This window comes from Leptonychotes weddellii, chromosome 4, assembly GCF_054177405.1.
Source record: "Leptonychotes weddellii isolate Sample4059 chromosome 4, ASM5417740v2, whole genome shotgun sequence".
Classification (NCBI taxonomy): domain Eukaryota; kingdom Metazoa; phylum Chordata; class Mammalia; order Carnivora; family Phocidae; genus Leptonychotes; species Leptonychotes weddellii.
Window position 1 is genome coordinate 161,731,597 of NC_138372.1, and position 17,892 is coordinate 161,749,488.

Here is a 17,892-nt window from a genome sequence, read left to right on the forward strand (position 1 = left end):
GCTTACCAGAGCACATACCCTCCCCAGTGTCTATCACCCAGTCACCCCATCCCTCACACCCCACCCCCCACTCCAGCAACCCTCAGTTTGTTTCCTGCAATTAAGAATAGGAAGGCCTATTCTTAGATCTCTCCAGACATATGGATCAGAAACCCCAAGGGTGGGGCCCAGCTACCTATGGGTTAACAAGCCCTCAGGTGATTCAGATGCATGCCAAAATTTGAGAATCCCTGCTTGTTTGGGAACACATGGCCGGTGTCCATGGCAGAGAAAGGATTTTCATCCAATTCTGCATGACCTCAGGGTCAGGGTACTAACCATTATGCCATGGAGTTGTACACCTCTCTCTTCTTCTGTTCTATGCATCGTGCTAGCCTCTGGGGACACAGTGGGGGCCCAGACAGTCACAATAAGAAGACAGTCATGAGCAAGTTAGATACATTAGAGAGTATAGTGATTTAGCAGTGATGCATAGTGAGGCACTTACAAGCTGTTTTTATGTGACATCTTTAATATCTTTGAGCCTCAGTTTCCTTATGAACACAAGAAAGCTAAGACTGGTACACCTGCTTTCAGTACTCTTTGCTTTACTGCGCTTTGCAGATATTTCATCTTTTGCCAGTTGAAAGTCTGGGGCAACCCTGCATTGAGCAAATTTATCAGCGTCATTTCTCCAACAGCATCTCCTCACATCGGTTCTCTGTGTCACATTTCGGTAATTCTCACGATATTTCAACCAGTTTCATTATTACTGGATTTGTGATGCTGATCTGTGATCAGTAATTAGGACTTGCTGAAAGCTCAGATGATGGTTCACATTTTTTAGTGCACATTGTTTCTTAAAACATAATGGTACTGCACACTTAAGAGACTACAGTAGAGTGTAAACATAGCTGTGACAGGCTCTAGAAAACCAAAATATTCATTTGACTCGTTTTATTGCAATTTGCACTTTATTGTGGAGGGTCTGGAACTGAACCTACAATATCTCTAAGGTATGTCTGTATTTACTATGTGGAGTGTCATAAGATCAAACGATGTAACATATTGATGGTGGTTAGCTGACTTGTGAGTGCGTGGTAGGTACTCAATACATGTTTGGAATTGGGGGCTAATTCTCACTGAAAGGAAAAGTAAGCTGAGTTTATTCCTATATGTCTTGATGGACAGGAAAAGGAAGTAGACATTTGAAAAGCAAATAAAACCCAACAATTTCAAACCATGGAGGATTTGGAGACACGTCTTGGTTTTACTACATTTCTGCACATGGGCAACATCCTACGCCTCAGCAGACCTGGATAATGTACAGAAGACTAAGTACTATCTTATTGGAAGCCAAGTTCTTGAGATCGAAAGCATTCTCAGCCCAACTTTACGGTGAAGAAACCAGGCAGGAAGATTCAGCAACTTGCCCCAGCCTCTATAACTGGTAAGTAGTAAATCCACCATTCAAATACATCATCAGATTTAAACTCAGTCACTCCTGTGTTTCTTGGTGTGATTGAGAACATTAGTTCAACTGGCCTCCAGAAGACCAAAAATTATGTCACACACCCACAAAGCTGTGTTCTGAGGTTTGCAAAGGGAATTTACCAAGCATACGGCAACTCTTCATGCAGCTACGCTTTTAAGACATATACATAGATGGGATTAGCTGTCTGGTTTGTTTGAATCCAGCAGGTAGTTATTGTAGGAAAATCCCAGAGAATGTAAGGATTTGAGAAACCCAGTGGTGACATGTTAGGCTTATTTTAGTTCCAAGCCTGCATGGCAAGGAGTGGTGACCATCAAAGGCAGTGAGGGCTCCCTTAAAAGGATGGACATCACTGCATGGTTTACAAAGCGCTTCACACCCACTGCCCGACATAGCCTCAGACAAAATCTGTGAGGTGGACTGTGCCCATTTGGCAGATGAGAAAACAAACCCTCATGGAGAAGGGACATAAAATCACAAGGTACCATATCAGTATTATCATCTCTCTTTTTATAGTGAGACTCAGAGAAGTTAAGTATTGGCCTGAGATCATGCAGACATAGCAACAAAAGCCAAGTCTGTGCTAAAATCACATGCCAGGTGCTATGTGTGTTTTACATGACTTGCTAAGGTAACAGAGCTTAGTACGGGGCAGAGTGGAAATCCTAGTTTCTCTGATATCACCTCCTACAGTTTATTTCCCATGATACTGTATTACCTGATATTAAATATAATTAACAAGGAATGATGGCAGACACCAGAGAACTCTGACTCCAAAGGTAGGGTTGGGGATGAGGCGTAGGGAAAGGAATATGTGTACATGTTCTGTCTATCTAAGCTTTCTGTCTGCCTCTTGGTCTATCTATCTATCTATCATCTATCTGTCTATCATCTATCATCTATCATCTAATATTTATCATCTGTTAGAGAGAAGTATGTGCAAGAACTCAGTACAACTTACTGGTTCACATATATCCAAAATCTTATTAGGCCCAATCTGCATAAGCAGAATCTCACTACTACTTTTCAGGGTTCAGTGAACCCTTCCAGGCCACTAGTACCACTGGGGATTCTATACCCACTGGTCTTGCCAGCCAAATTCAGAGAGCTGAGTTTTCAAGGTAGGTAAGGTCATATAGAAGGTGAGGAGGTCTTACCACTGACTGCCCATGAGAATTGCTTTAAGAAGTCATAGACTCTGTACAGATTCTGCTTTATATGTACTGACATGGGTCTGGACACCAGTGGTTTTAAAATGTTCCTCTGTTGATTCGAATGGGAGTCAAGTCTGGAAACCAATGTTTTGCAGGGCTGGGTCCTGAACACCTGCCTGCCGTCCCACCATCTTCACTGCCTGTGATGAATTTCACTAGACTTTTGAGGCCAATATTTGTATGACGTTTTAATGTCCTGTCTCCTCCTAAACAACTGCTTCTTATAGATCAATACCTCTGAATTCTGCACAAAGGAAACCAACTGTCACAAAGTGAGCAAAACGACGAGGGTTAAACAAGAAGACGGCTTTGCTTTGACTTACCCAGGGATTCCTCCAGATTCGAGTTTGTTTGCAATGTCCACATCCCAGGACCAGACATCAAACTGCCACTTCCGCAGGCCCAACACCCCACACAGCACTGAGCCCGAGTGGATTCCAATCCGCATGTCCACATCATGCTTCGTCCTTGACCTCACATACCTGTTGACATAGGTGAAATGGAGACACATGCATAAGGCCAGAGTGGACACTCTTGGCTTTGCTGGCAGCCCAGTTCTTCCCAACCATAAGTTCAACTCCTGCCCGTTCATATGCCACCTCTTCCATGAAGCCTTCTTAGATTTTTCTGGTAACAGGAAGGAATTTCTTGCTCCCCTGAGCTCCCCTACCCTTCTACCTGAAATTTTAAGTGTCCTTATCACCCTTCTCCCCAAACCTGCTCATGCTATACAACCTGTCTCAGAGAATGGCATCAACATCTTTCTCTGTCCACTAGTGCATAAACCTGGGATTGACTATAGATTCTGCCCTCCATGGCATACTCCATTTCCAAGACAAGTATTTTCATTTTCATTCTGTTTCCTTCTCTCTCCATCAACACTCCAGTTCAGCAGGTTTCAGTCTGGGGGCCCTGCTCCAGGCTGAACTTCTTCCAGCCCATGTTCTGCCAGGCTATCACAAACACAAATGTGACCTCGTCACTCCATCACTCCCTCATTGAAGACTCTTTGCTGACCTCCTACCCCGAGAGCAGTGGACTCCAGAGCAGAGTGCTTGCGTCCCAGGGCTGAGCAGGTTCATCCATGGCATGTAGGAAGAAAATGTTAAAACCTCCATTTATAGCTCTTTAAAAATCTTTACCCAAATTTGATATATGGGTTGCCCTCATTGACTTCACAGGGTCCATGCCAGATTGTAAGCATGGAGGAAGCTTCTTGAAGAAAGGACTTCTACTGTTGGAAGGTTTCTGCAGGCACCCACATCCCTTCTTCACTTTCAGAGCAGTTCAAACAATTTTAGTTTGAGTTAAATGATGTTGTTTTCATAGAAAGAAATTCAAATGGCAGAACATAATACAGTCAACCCTTGAAATCATGCGTGGAGATTCAAGCCTTGTCAATAGTTGGGCTTAAAAACATGACCCCTTTCCCCCAGGCTTTATTTGAAAGAATAAATGAATGAATGATTCCATGTACAAAATGCAAATCTCTGTCTTCACTGTTCCTCACAAGTGGTAAGATAATACAAAGTTATTTAAATAAGAAAGCAAAATTGCAGTGGGTTGAAAATATAGAAATATTGAAATAAATCAGATACTAGGAAGGCAGTCATGGGAGAATGTCTGTGGCTAAAGAAAGAATTCTTGTCCCTGGTGAAGATTCTAGTTTCTGGGCCAATGTTTTAACTTTTATGTTAAAATTATATAGTACCCTTCATCCACTAATGAAGCAAATAGTAGAAGCCATGTGGAAAAAATTTTTTTTTTTAATCACCATTCCTCTTCTATTCAATGTGGAAAATTTTAACAAGGCAAGAGGAGAAATAGCATCCAGCAGCTGAGAGGGGCATTTCAGCTCTGACACAGTCACCCAGTGAATGTGTGTGGGGCAGGTCGCTGGGAGAGGTCATCTGTGTTGTCGGCTGGCTGGGTCAAGTACTACAATACCAAGCACGTGGCAAGATTGCACTCTCCTGTATATTTCATGTTGTCTTGGCCAATAAAATGTGAACAAAGTGACATGTATGATTTGCTTCTGGGCAGAAGCTTTAAGAGCCTGAAAAATCACACACTCTCTCTCTCTTTTCCCCCCTTCCTTCTGTGTCAATTGTCACTCAAGGACACTTGGGAGAGAGTTCGAAATTGGGGTTCTTGAATGAGGACGATGTCTAGTGGTACCTTGCCACTCCCCCCAAACCTATCATAGGGTTGGGACAGGAAATATGAGTGAAAAATAACTCTTTTCTGTTTTTTTTTATTATTATTATTCATGAGAGAGAGAGAGAGAGAGAGGCAGAGGCAGAAGGAGAAGCAGGCTCCCCGCCTAGCAGGGAGCCCGATGTGGGACTCTATCCCAGGACCCTGGGATCATGACCTGAGCCAAAGGCAGACACTTAACCATCTGAGCCACCCAGGCACCCCACTCTTTTCTGTTTTAAGCCACTGAGATTTGGGAGGATGTTTGTTACTTCAGCATAACCAGGACCATGCTGACTGGTACAATCATCAGTCCCAATCTACCTTCTTCCCATTACCCCTACAGTGTAGGGCTTAATATGGACTCTAGTGCCAGACTACCCGAGTGTACATCTTGCTCTGCCACTTCCTAGCTCTATGACCTTCAGCAAATTACTTAACTTCCATCTATAAAATGCAAATAATAATAGCACTGTCAGGATTAAGTGAACAGATGAACGGAGAGTTGAGAAAGCGTCTGGCACAGGTGAAGGATGACTTGGTTGCTCATCACATCTGAAGGAACTGCAGCCGAGAAGTAAAAGGAAGTAAAAGCTTGTGGTCACATAGCTGGTAAGCAGGATTCTAGGACCAAACTGGGATTGTGTCTTTACCCCTCACCCTCTTTGTAACATAGGTACTGTCTATGGCATGTGATCTTGGGCAAATAGCTTGGTCTGACCCTGAGTTTCAAGAGCTATAAAATAAAGCTCTTGCAGATTGCCTCACTCATGGAGCCTTTGTGAGTCCCAAAGGAGGTAATGGATGTTAAAATGCTTTGCCAACTAATTGTGAGAGACTACTGAACAGCACACTGTGCTCATGCCATGAGGTAATTAACACGATACAGGGAATGCATTGGAACCTCTTAATGAAAAGGCATTTAGATTTTTTATTTTCTTCTGCAAAACAAAAATCATAATAAGACAAAATTTCCTTATTGCACTGTTTTTTTTTCCTTTCTTTTTGTTATGTCTGGGATTTGACTTAAATGAAAGATAGGAATAAGCAGTGTAAAAGTAATGAATAATTTACAGGTATTGATCCTCCTTGGAAAGGCGACCCGATGGTCGTACAGAACTGCAAACACACACCATGTGTTTCAAGATCAGCTCTGGAGGGGAGGACCTGTGAGCATCCTTGAAGCTAAAATGAAGGAATTCTGCTCTGCGTTACAAGTCTTGTTCACTTCTTCCAAGGCAGAGCCCTAGGGATGCTTTGCTGTGCCTCATCAGCCACAAATAAAGAGAATATGACTAGAGATCACTTGCATTCTACATATGTGTACTCTCTCTTTCCTCCCCACAAACTCTGAGCCTCTGGAGGGCAGGGGTACTTACTATCTTTTATTTCCACATGCCCAGACCGTAGCACAACGCTGAGCGCGTAGGTATAGTCAGTGCTCAAAAGTATTTACTGAATTAATGGACAAAGCTCAAAGGCTTTCTTGCTCTATGGCTCCATGTTGTCCCAGGACGCTTCTAAGAGTCCCAGGAAACCACAGAGGTGTCTTTGAACCTGCCGCATCTTCCCCCTTCAAATAAGGCAGCTTTGCTCTCATCTGTTTCTCATGGCAGGCTTCCATCTAAGATTTCTTTTAAGTAAAGAAAGCATTAATTATTATTAGTTTTTGCAGTTGTATGTCAAGCTGGGGACCAATAACACAACAATCAACTTGCAAAAAAATTGAAGATGTTATTTCTTTTATTTGAACCATTAAAGAGGAGAGTGCTTGATAGATGGTAAAACATGAAAACCCTGAGAATTTTTCTCTTGATTTCAATGCTTCAAAATTTTTTTTTAGCCAATTAATCAATCTGTAGAAGGTGCTGGAGGAATGATAGGAAGCATAATCTAGTAGCCATCACTGATCTGTAAATCAGACTCTCTCTACTGTTAAATGAATGGATGAATAAAAAGACCAACTTCAGTGGTGCCTTGGTGGCTCAGCCGGTTAAGTGTCTGACTCTTGATTTCGGCTCAGATCATGATCTCAGGGTCGTGAGATCAAGCCCTCTGTGGGGCTCCCCCCTGAGTGTGGAACCTCCTTAAAATTCTCTCTCATCCTCTCCCTCTGTCCAACTCCCTTCACGCCCCTCCCTCCTCCTGTGCTGTCTCTCTCTCTCTCTTAAAAAAAAAAAAAAAGAGACCAACTTCAGCACTGGAACAGTTGGTACTGTGGGAGGAAGGATACCCAACTCCTCAGCTTTGGGGGCAGAAACCGGAGTTCCAGTGTTGGCTCTATCCCTCGCTGGCTGTGGGAGCTAGAACAAACACATATATTCATTCCCCCATCTCCTCTGTCAGTGGGAATGGTATCAGCTCCTCAATGCAAATCACTCTCAACACCACCAAGGGGCAGAGTGTGCATTGAAGCAAACCAGGATGTGAAGTTAGGTTCCCCCACTTCCTGGCCCGCGGGCTGCGTGCATTAGGTTCCAAGTCCTGCTCTTTAAGGTACAATGGGAAAGAGAACGGGTCCTTTGCAGAATTGTTAGGATGCTTTATAAACTCATGTATATAAAGCACTTAACCTGGTGTATGTGAACATGCAAAAATAATAACAAATACTATTTTTTGTTAGTAATAACAACTTACAACTACACATGTTGAATTGGATAAAAAAATTATAAATTGATCACACAAACTTTTCCTGCTTAAACTGTGCCTGCAATCACTCTATCTGCAACCAAACCCATTTCATACACCTGGTAGGCAGTTCCTAGGCATAAATTGGCTCCAAAAGGAAGAACTAATTTATAATTTAATAAAAACTTGGGTCGTCCTCAGCTACCTGGAAGAAACAGTGCCCTTGAACATTCTGGAAAAAAGGAAAGGTGAGAGAGTTAGTTATGGAGGTCATCTACGATCACTGTGTCACACCTTATCTTTACAATGACCCTGTGTATTATTATCATCCACACCATTTTCCAAATGAGGAAACTGAGTCTCAAGCAGTTCCTTTCTTTAGGTCACACAGCTGCAGGTGAGACAGCTGGAATTTCAACCCAGATGTATGAGCCTAAACCCAAGAAGCCATGCTCAAGGGTATATGGACCACTGGGGTCTGATCTGGCTCTGCCCAATAGGCCGATGACAGTCTCTACCAATTAATTCCAAAGGCATCAGACTTCTTAAAATGTTCGAAAGCCACCATGTCTTATCCTAGCATAGAAGTTGCAATTTCACAAAGTGCTTCCTTTTGATGCCTACAGTGATTCTGAGAGGTAGAGAATCTCTATAAGGGTTATAAGCTTCCATTTTACAGATGCGGGAATTGAGGCTCCAAGACAATTGGGGTAAGTCTATTACCTTTTTTTTTTTTTAAGATTTTATTTATTTGAGAGAAGAGTGAGAGAGAAAGAAAGAGAGAGAGCACGAGCGTGGGTAGGGTCAGAGGGAGAAGCAGACTCCCCGCTGAGCAGGGAGCCGATGCGAGGCTCAATCCCAGGACTCCGGCCGGGATCATGACCTGAGCTGAAGGCAGATGCTTAACTGACTGAGCCACCCAGGCACCCACTCTATTACCTTTTCTGTGTCAGGCCTTTTATGTTCATAATCTCATTGCATCCTCACAACCATCCAATGCCACTAGAGTTCATTCACTCGCTCATTCATTCAACAAGAGTTTCTTGAAGACCTCTGCAAATATAAGCAGTAAACCAAATGGACAAGTCAGGAAGTCAGCGTCTGTATTCATAGAGCTCCATGAGGAGGGTTTACTCCAGTGCACAGCTAAGAAAGCCTGAGCAAGAGAGAGGCTAAGTTATTCAGTCAAGGTCAGTAAGTAATGGCCCCATCGGTCCTCACTGCGCCAGGCTCCAAGTTGAGTGCTCTGCTTGACTTAACTGCTGCCTGCACTCCCTTCAGCATTAGACTCTTGTTTCTCGGGTGGAAAGTAATGGAAAGATCTAATGTTGCATTCCTGTTCCAAAACAGTGTGGACCTAGTGAGAGAAACAATCTGGCCATCCATTTTCCATCACAGAGATTTATGTCCTTCTCCTTTTTTGCTAAAATAGATTTTTTAAAAACTGAGGTTACCCAGATATGTGTTTGTGTGTGTACTCCATAAAGCATACTTCTTTAAACTCACAACCATCTTCATGTGCCACTGAATATTAACGTAAACCATGATGCTTCATAGTTCCCCATTTTCCTATTTTGTAGTATGCCAAAATTTATTTAAGTAATTCTTTGCCTTTGGACATTTACAGAGTCCAGTGAACCAGCTTAAGTTCTTTCTCTGCCACTTTCAAGCTGTATGTCACTGGTCAGAAGTTATTTCTCCTGTCAAAGCTTCAGGTTCCTTCTCTGAAGAGTGGGGGAAGTAACTAGTATCCTCACAAGGTTTAGGTGAGGTGAGCCAGGAACTCTAGTCTAGTGGCCGGCACATGGTGAGCCTTCACTTAAAAATAGCTTTATCTACTATCATTACTAGATAGATTCAATCTTCACCATTATAAATAATTTTGCAAAAAAAAAAAAAATCCTGTTCATGGACTGAAGACCACTCTGACTGCTGTATCTTTAAGAGGAGGGGGTACTTTATGGATCCTATAGTGAATGGCATTTCAGAACAATGAATAAGAAAGGGGGGGCTTTTAGGGGGACAGGATGAGAGACAAACAGTGATTGGTGGGGGGGGGGAAAAGGAGGAAGGAAGGAAGAAAGAAAGGAAAAGAGGGGGACCAGTGGGGGAGTGGAGAAACAGAGCAAAAAAAGAAATACAAGAAAGAGAGAGAGAGAGAAAGAGTAGGAGACACCAAGAGGGGGCTTGGGCATTCTTGCCTCAAATGAGGGCAGCAGAATCTCCTGTTTCATCCCTTGTCCTGCTATGTTGCTTGGCAGGGGAACCCGGCCACAAAGATTAAGATCTTTGCTCCAATTAACTGTTGGGGAACAGCCAGTTCCTGCTTGGCATTCTGGTGTCATTCTATGACTTTTTAGCAACTGCACTGAAAAGACCAGGCTCTGCAATTTTCATTAAGATTCATCAAGGACGCCTTTTGAAATCATTAATAAAGATCCTGCATGTAACAGCCCACCTTAACTCCACTGTCTTCTCAGCTAACAAGCCTCCCCAAAACAGACCCAGGGCATGTGAAGAGGAGCCACCCGGAGCCACTTCTCAATCTATTTAATGGAACTATTATCTAAGCCAATTTTAATTAATTAAATTTTATGAACAGATATGCATGAAATGGTATTAAATGCTTCATTAGAAATAAAGTTACACTCAATCACTTTTTTTTTTTTTTTTTTGCCATTCATCCAGCTAATGTCATGTTTCTAAAATCAAGTATTTTTGATGGGATGGATTTACTATGAGGCTTGATTACAACTTATTATCTTGTTCTTCTCAGATGTTTATTGACTTTCCCTCCCCCTCAATATTGGTTCTGCTAATTTTTTACGGATGTATGGAGGATCTCCTGAGCTGTGTGTTAAGCCTTCGGCTATTAATGGCAGGCTTCAGGCGTCAGAAGTTAATCGTAGAAACCTGATGCTGAGAGGCAGGGTACCATGATGGTTAAGGCCAATGGCTTTGGATTCAGACGGCTCCAGATGGGTGTTCCTTGTTCTGCCACTGACTAGTTGTGTGATCTTGTGCAATTACACAAACTCTGTAAGTTCCAGTTTCCTCATTGGTAAAGGAAAGGCCAACTTCCAGAGCTTCAGTTAGTCAGGATGAACCCGAAAATTTGTACTTGTTGCTAATGGCTGACATCCGCTCTCATCAACTGCCCTGGACTATTCTGATTAGTCTGTACTGTGGCCACACTGGTTGTTCAGTATTTTGCCGACCACCCCTGCCTACCTCTTAGAATTGTCGTTAAGACGTAATGAGATAATACATGTAAAACACTTGTCTCAGTGCTCGGCAAGTAGCATAGCAGGTGTTCAATAAACCTTAGCTATTATCATTATTTTACTGGAATAAAATAGAAACCATGAGAAAGGAATAGATTTCTATAACTTAACTGAGTCAAATTTCCCAGTGTCCAAACTCAGCCCTAACTACAAGATTCTATTAAATATCTGTATGGTCACCATGTGCCTGCTATCTATTTGAATTTTCAAAAGAACACTCTGAAGTTGGGATCTTATGATCCCCATTTAAAGAAGAGGCCACACAGGCTCTGAGAAGTGATGTCACACTTGTCCCCAGCCACGTATCTAATGATAGGAAGAAGCAGAAACCAGATGAGGTCTGCTGATTGCAGGCCAGGGGCTCCCTCCATACGTACCCTCAGGACATTCCCCAGAAGTCACCATTCAGGGAACATCCATGCCAGCAAGATCTAGCAATGAACTCTATCTTCAATAAAATGGAATCCTGTCTAAAATTATTGGAGCATTGTCAACTGATACATAAGCTCACCATCCTGACAAGTGTTTTGTTTAATTTAAATGTCCATATCATGTATTGTTTCTTACAGAGGCTCTCACGATCTCCGGTTGGATGGAATATTATCACCGTCCCCTTTCTCCTCCACAGCTCGTGTTCTATTCAGGGCCTGACATCTCTTCCCTGAATTGCTACAAAAATATCTTCCAACCAGTTTCCTTCCTTCAGCATCTGCCTCCTCTTCTCTAGAGTTAACTGAAGAGAGAGTTACTTATGTCCACAATTACCTTCTTCACGCCCCAGCTGGGAAATGATGCCTCCCTACTTTAAGTGTTGGTGAGAACCCACTGCCCGAGGGACAAAGCCACAGTTGTCTCACAAGGTCATCAACTAACTGTGCACTAACTCTGAACTCTAAATTCACTGTCTGAATTTAGAATTGTGATCACAAAGGCCTGCTTCAAATGCTCAATACACACACGCCTGCACAAATACGCACACGTGTACATACACACGCCTACGCATGTGTATAGACATGCACACTCATGCACTCACACCCACATACCACACGTCTGTGCACAGACATGCCACATACACTCAGATAGAAATAAACACCACATTTATATACATACACACATGCACACGCATTTACACACACACACACACACACACGGCTTCTGCCATTCTTAACAGCTAGGATGGCATATTCTTCCTGTCTCTGTTTCCAGGAAAACACCTCTGTTTCTCAGTCAAAACGACTACTGTGGAGATACATCTGAAGACAAAATGCAGGGGAAACTACTGTCATGCTTGTTCTTCTGCCTCGACTCTTGCTCACTTGTGTCCTGCCGGCGCTCTAAGCAGCAGCACCTGACCTCGGGGTCAGCTTGGCACCTGTCCTCACCTGTCCACGATTATAGGAGGACCTCCAGCCCATATTTAGACTCATTTGTGACTAAGGTACAGGGCCCTTTTGAGTGCTGGCTTGCCATTTGTGCCAAAATTGTAAATCTCACTGAACAAAGAAACTACTGGAGCTCCTGAGATCTAGAGACCCAAGATCCAGATGCCATCTCACCAACAAAACACCAGCTCCTCACTGCCAGTCTGCACTCTGTGGACCAGCACGGGACCCTAACTCTTTGCGGAAATGCCAAAAAGAAAAAAAAAAAAAAGAACAAGGAGAGACCCTGACCAAGTGGGGACAATACCTCAAATAGGGATCCATCTCTGATGACAAATACACAGGGCAGCCATCAAGTCTGGGCACACCAGTAAATAAATGGCTTATTTTCATTATATGACAACACACACAGTGTCATGTTATATATGGTTCCAGACTTTATGGCTTCTCTTAAGTTTCCCGGTTGGAACAAGTGCCTTTGGGTCTGAAGAAGAAAATCGCATCTTGTGTAAGTGATGTTAAGACTGTGATAAAGTTATGTAAATGGGATTCTCTTCTATATGCACTCAGGTAGAGATACTGTCTGCCAGTCCTTCCTCAGACTGCAATATTTGACTGTAAGGGTGGGAGCTCTAGAAGTCTGAGCCCATTGCAACTGAAGTTGCCTCTTCCAGAGTTCTCATGTATTCCTCTGCCTCATGTTTTCTTGCTAACTGGAAGAATTAATGCTGGACCTCCTGTCACCTACATTATAATCAAGGAGTGTTTGAGTATTAATAGACTCTGATTCATGCAGTTAAAAAAATATCCTACTGAACTGTCTTATTCTAAGAGAATGAAAGCAGCCCTTAAGCAAAGGGTGAGAGAAAGTCCTTGAGTCATTTCAACTTATCCACTTCTCACCTCTCACTGACCTACTCCAGAACTCGAGAGAGGAGCCCTTAAGTTGGATAAAATGGTCAGGAGGAATAAGGTCCCTTCCAGAGAGATAAATGATAACGTCCTAAGTATCTTAAGCATTTTGATAATCACTGTTCATTTTTTCTGCAATATCATCTCTGCAGCATTTCTTCTAAGCTCAAGATACAAACTCCTATGGCAAGTTTGTACATGAATGGTTAAAGAAGATGTGGTATCTATAGACACACACACACACACATATATATACTGGAATATTAATCAGCTCTTATAAAGAAGAAAATCCTTGTATATACACACATATAAGGATGGAATATTAATTAGCTTTAAAAAAGAAGGAAATCCTACCGTTTGCCTCAACAAGGATGAACCTGGAGGGCATTATGCTAAACGACAAAAGGCAGACAAAGAAAGAAAATACTGTATATGTGAAATCTAAAAAAACCCAAACCCAAAACCAAAAAAAGTCACATTCATAGAAACGAAGTAGAAGGGTGGTTGCCAGCGTTAAGGGAGGGTGGGGGAAATGGGGTAATACTGGTCAAAGGGTACAAACTTTTCATTCTGAGTAAGTTCTGAGGATCTGATGTACAGCATGGCAATTATAGTTAATAATGCTGTACTTGAAATTTGCCAGAAGAGTAGAACTTAAACGTTCTCACAAAAAAAAAAAGAAAGAAAGAAAAAGATCGCTATGTGAGGCAATGGATGTGTTAATTAACGACTATATAATTATTCCACAATGTATCCATATATCGAATCATCATGCTCTGCACTTTAAATACATACCATTTTTTTTGGTCAATTATACCACCATAAAAAATAAAAATAAATTAAAAAGAAAGCCTGTGGCAAGTTTTGCTACTTAAACTTGATTTTGATCTACTTCACAGACTTCATAGTTGGTCTGGCCCAATTTCCTCATTTCACAAACAGAAAATCCAAGTCATCTCCCTAATGGACACCCATGGGCAAGAGAATGACGCCCTGTGACCTGTTCATCACTGGACTTCTGGCGACTAGCATGGCGGCATCTGACACTTGGTAGAGCTCCACAGGTTTTGTTTGGGTTTTTTTTTTTTTTTTTTTTTTTTTTTAGTTGATCTACCTACTAATTGGCTGGTAGAATAAAGTTCACACATGTAATTAGTTGTAGAATGCATACAAGACAGCAAGTCTTCTGCGTGTCAGCCCCATTGCCTCCCTTGAAGCTAGTTAAAATACTACAATTCACCCCAGTTTTCAGAACAAGACTCACAAGTGTCTAAATTAACAACTAAGAAGCATCTGCAAGCTTTTCCATTTAACAAAAGGGAACTCTGATTTGGAATGTGTGGGCTCCTCTCTCCACAGTTCCTAAAGGTGAGAACTTCTGCATTTCCGTCAAAGAGGGGGCATGTCCTATCTCTTTCTCCACCAGTCTACTTGCTCTTAGGGATGGTGATGGTTGGGTTTTCATCATACACCCCATAGCAAAGCACAGTGCCACCTTGATTGGGCCCTGGTGATGGGTTAGTTCCAGAGGTGGGACCCTAAGGGTCTGCCAGGGTAGCGTATCTGCCCACCAGGAATGTGATATTTGGCTAAGCCTTGAAAAGACCAGTGTCACATCGATGAAGCAAAATCATATTTAGGGAAAGAGCTTCCATCCTTTTCTGAATTAGGGGACTACACAGCCTTTCCTGAAGTCAACAGACCTCTGCCCCAAACTTGAATGAAGTCAGGGATCTGTCAGCACGTAGAAGGAGTCAGGCACACTGTGTTGGTCATGGCTCCAACTGCTTACATCCCTCCTGCCCACTCCAGGATTGGTCTTGGAAGCCAGCAAGTGATCTGAGCCTTCAGTGGAGGATGTGTGTGGGGTACATGAGTTGCTCTCCTACTGCTCTTTAAACCAGACTGATACAGTCAAGGGTCATGAACATAACTACTAGACCACACAACCAAGGCATGAGTTCATTGGAAGATTTTTCTGGCCTGTTAATGGCAGGATTATTCTTCCCTTATAAGATGAAGGCATAAGCCACAGAGAAGATTTCTACCCATGTACCCTCTTTTCTGTCTTTGTTGTGGCCGGCGAAGGTTGCAATGCCTGGAGGCTCGATTTGGAGCCTCCTATCTGGAACCTCAAGGGGAGCTCTGACACCACTGAGCTTCTGTCCCAAAGCCACAAGCAGTCTAATTCCAAAATCCTTGACCTCAATAACTGTTGCCCTCTTGATTAAGCTTCTATTTGTCAGATACACTGACCAAAGCCAAAAGCACTTGTCACACACTCATGAAGCCAACCCTGGTGGTGGCCCTATAATGATTTCCTGTTGGCCTCAGGCTAAAGTACAATCCTTACCAAGGCTGAGAAGGCCCTGTGAGCCCTGCCTGCTTCCAGTCTGCAATCCATCTGTCACCACCCTTTCCTCCCCAGGCTTCATCAGCTGTCACTGTATCATATCCTGACCCCCCACGTGTCAAATCACACTCTCCACTCCCCCAGGATCTAAGGTTTGCTCACTTTTTAGAAAACAGCTGTATCCCCACAAGAACACTGGTAATACAAATATGCTGGACAATTATTGGAAGGAAGGTATACCAGGAACATAATGAAGCTGGCAGGTTCATGGGTTCATATGAGAGAGTTAATGGGCATGAAGTTTTTGTGCCATAAGTCAAAGCGTGTCACCTTTCAACACACACATCATCTACCACAAAGGACAGATGGGGTGGTTTGTGTTCATGCACATCGAAGGCCTGGGTATTATGGAAGAGATGCCAGATTACCTGATAGTTTTGATCATGCTGAGGCCCATTTCAACGCAGCAGTGGGCGTGGTCCTGGCGGGGCTCAGGAAGCCCTGAAACACAGTAGTAACAGTCCCCCAGGATTTTAATGCGAAGGCAATGATGCTCCTGGAAGGAACAGGGTGGAGAGAAGAGGACTGAGTCAGCACACAGGTAAGTGCTTCTGAAAGGCTTGGAAAGGCTGGCAGTGGGCAGTGGTCTTCACCCTGGGGCTGGGGGAGCACCTACCTTTGAAATGCGCTTCTATCATCTTCCTAAGAGATTGGGGGAGGGCTATCCTAAATAAGAGTTTGAAGGCCTCAGAGGTGGAATGGAGTCATGGAAAAACACTGGACTTTGAGCTCAACAGATACAGGGCTGTATCCCGGCTCTGCCACGTACTAGCCTTCAGATGAACACCCATCATGTGGGCAGGCCTGGCAAAGTGTGGGCATTGAACACCCATATTCAGTGTTCCCCTGTGAATCCTGCTCATCAATGTCTTTTTTCACAGGACAGGTTTCTGAATTAACACTTTTTAGCAGTCTTAGCTCAATAAAAGCACTGAAAAATATAAATCATGCAGGGATACCTACTATTTCAACTCTATTTTAGACCCTTTCCCAACTAGGGTACTGGCACCTTAAGAAGAGGGGCTGACTATGTCTTACATATCATTTTATTCATGTGTGAGTTCATATGCTTGTTCATTGAAAAAAAATGCCAATAGGGCACTATGATTAAGTCAAGCATTGTCCCTGACACAAAGATAATTAATAACCACCCCTATGATGCACCCTATATTAAACAGAGTTAACCCTCACAACAACCTTATGAAGTAGGTACAATTTTTAACCTTGTTAAGGTAAGGGTAGCACCTTTGATACATCATAGGTAAGGAGGATGGCACAGTTGTTTGGCAGATTCGCAGTCTTGAGGACACGATTCTTACCAAGTCTCAGAGAAAAAAGCACCAGGGAAATGGTGCATTTTCGTGCTGAATGGGAAGAGGCTGGATGATGCAGGTTTTCAAGGAAAGAGACCTTGAGGCAGCATAACGTAGGAGCTAAAAGCACCAGCTAAAGAGTCCCACTGCACAGTATTAAATCCTACACTCCCTACAGCTACTTAACTTCTGAGCCTCAGTTGCCTCATCTGTAAAATGGTAAATGAAGGGGACCTCATTGTTTGACTGCGAGGACCATAAGATGATGTCTGTGGAGGCTTATTATGGGGTCCAGCACATAGGGTACTACATCAGTGTGACCTGCCTCTGTGATGAGGAGTGGGACTCCTGTCCCAGTTTTCTCACATCTGTCTGTGATCGTGGGCAGATGACTTTCCAATTGGCTTCCTCAGCTACACGGGTGGAACCGTATGACCTCTGAGATGTATCTCAGATCTGAAGTCCTAAAAACTTACGGGCTTTGTGAGTGCGAGGCTCTCCTTGGGAAAGCAGGGTCCAAGGGCAGAGGAGAGGAGGCACACACAGAAAAGGACCCCCTGAGACACCAGCAGTACAATGGGTACCTTTGTCCTGCCAACTTATACAGCACCATGCTGGTTTCCTCATCAGATCGGGGGATTCAGCCATTGTGTTTGGGTAACGAATGAATGAAATCACTCTCCCAATACAAAACACAAATATCAGACAGGGAAAAGAGAAGAACTGGCACGAGAGACTCCCAACCTCGATCAGATGGCCAGGACTTTGCCAACCTTCCCAAATGGGCTCAGATGCAATCTTCAGAACTCTGATGGCATGCACAGCTGTCCCAGGGTTATTTTTAGTAACTTGTGGTTCCTGTCTTCTGGCTGCTTTGTTGCAGCTAATTTTGCAAGAGACCTTCTGGTGGGGGTCTGATCAACAAGGGAAGCTCCAGACCTTCAGCTGTGTCTTCTAAGACCCCTAGTGTATGGCTGGAACAGAGCCAGAGAGTATTTGGCCTACGGGTCCTGGCAGTTTCCAGATTTGTGGCATCCATGGGACAGTTATGTTAAAAAAAAAAAAAAACAAAGGAC

General features: G+C 43.2%; 1 protein-coding gene across 1 annotated transcript in view; it reads right to left on the bottom strand.

Annotated features, from left to right (window-relative positions):
* ADCY8 (adenylate cyclase 8) overlaps nt 1-17,892 on the bottom strand; it is a 208,661-nt gene that overhangs the window by 89,569 nt on the left and 101,200 nt on the right. Inside the window, exons 5-6 of the mRNA XM_081817142.1 lie at nt 15,872-15,999; nt 3,012-3,170 (exon numbers count right to left, since the gene is read on the bottom strand). Of these exons, the coding sequence (XP_081673268.1) occupies nt 3,012-3,170; nt 15,872-15,999 (287 nt within the window). The remainder of the gene's footprint in view (nt 1-3,011; nt 3,171-15,871; nt 16,000-17,892) is intronic.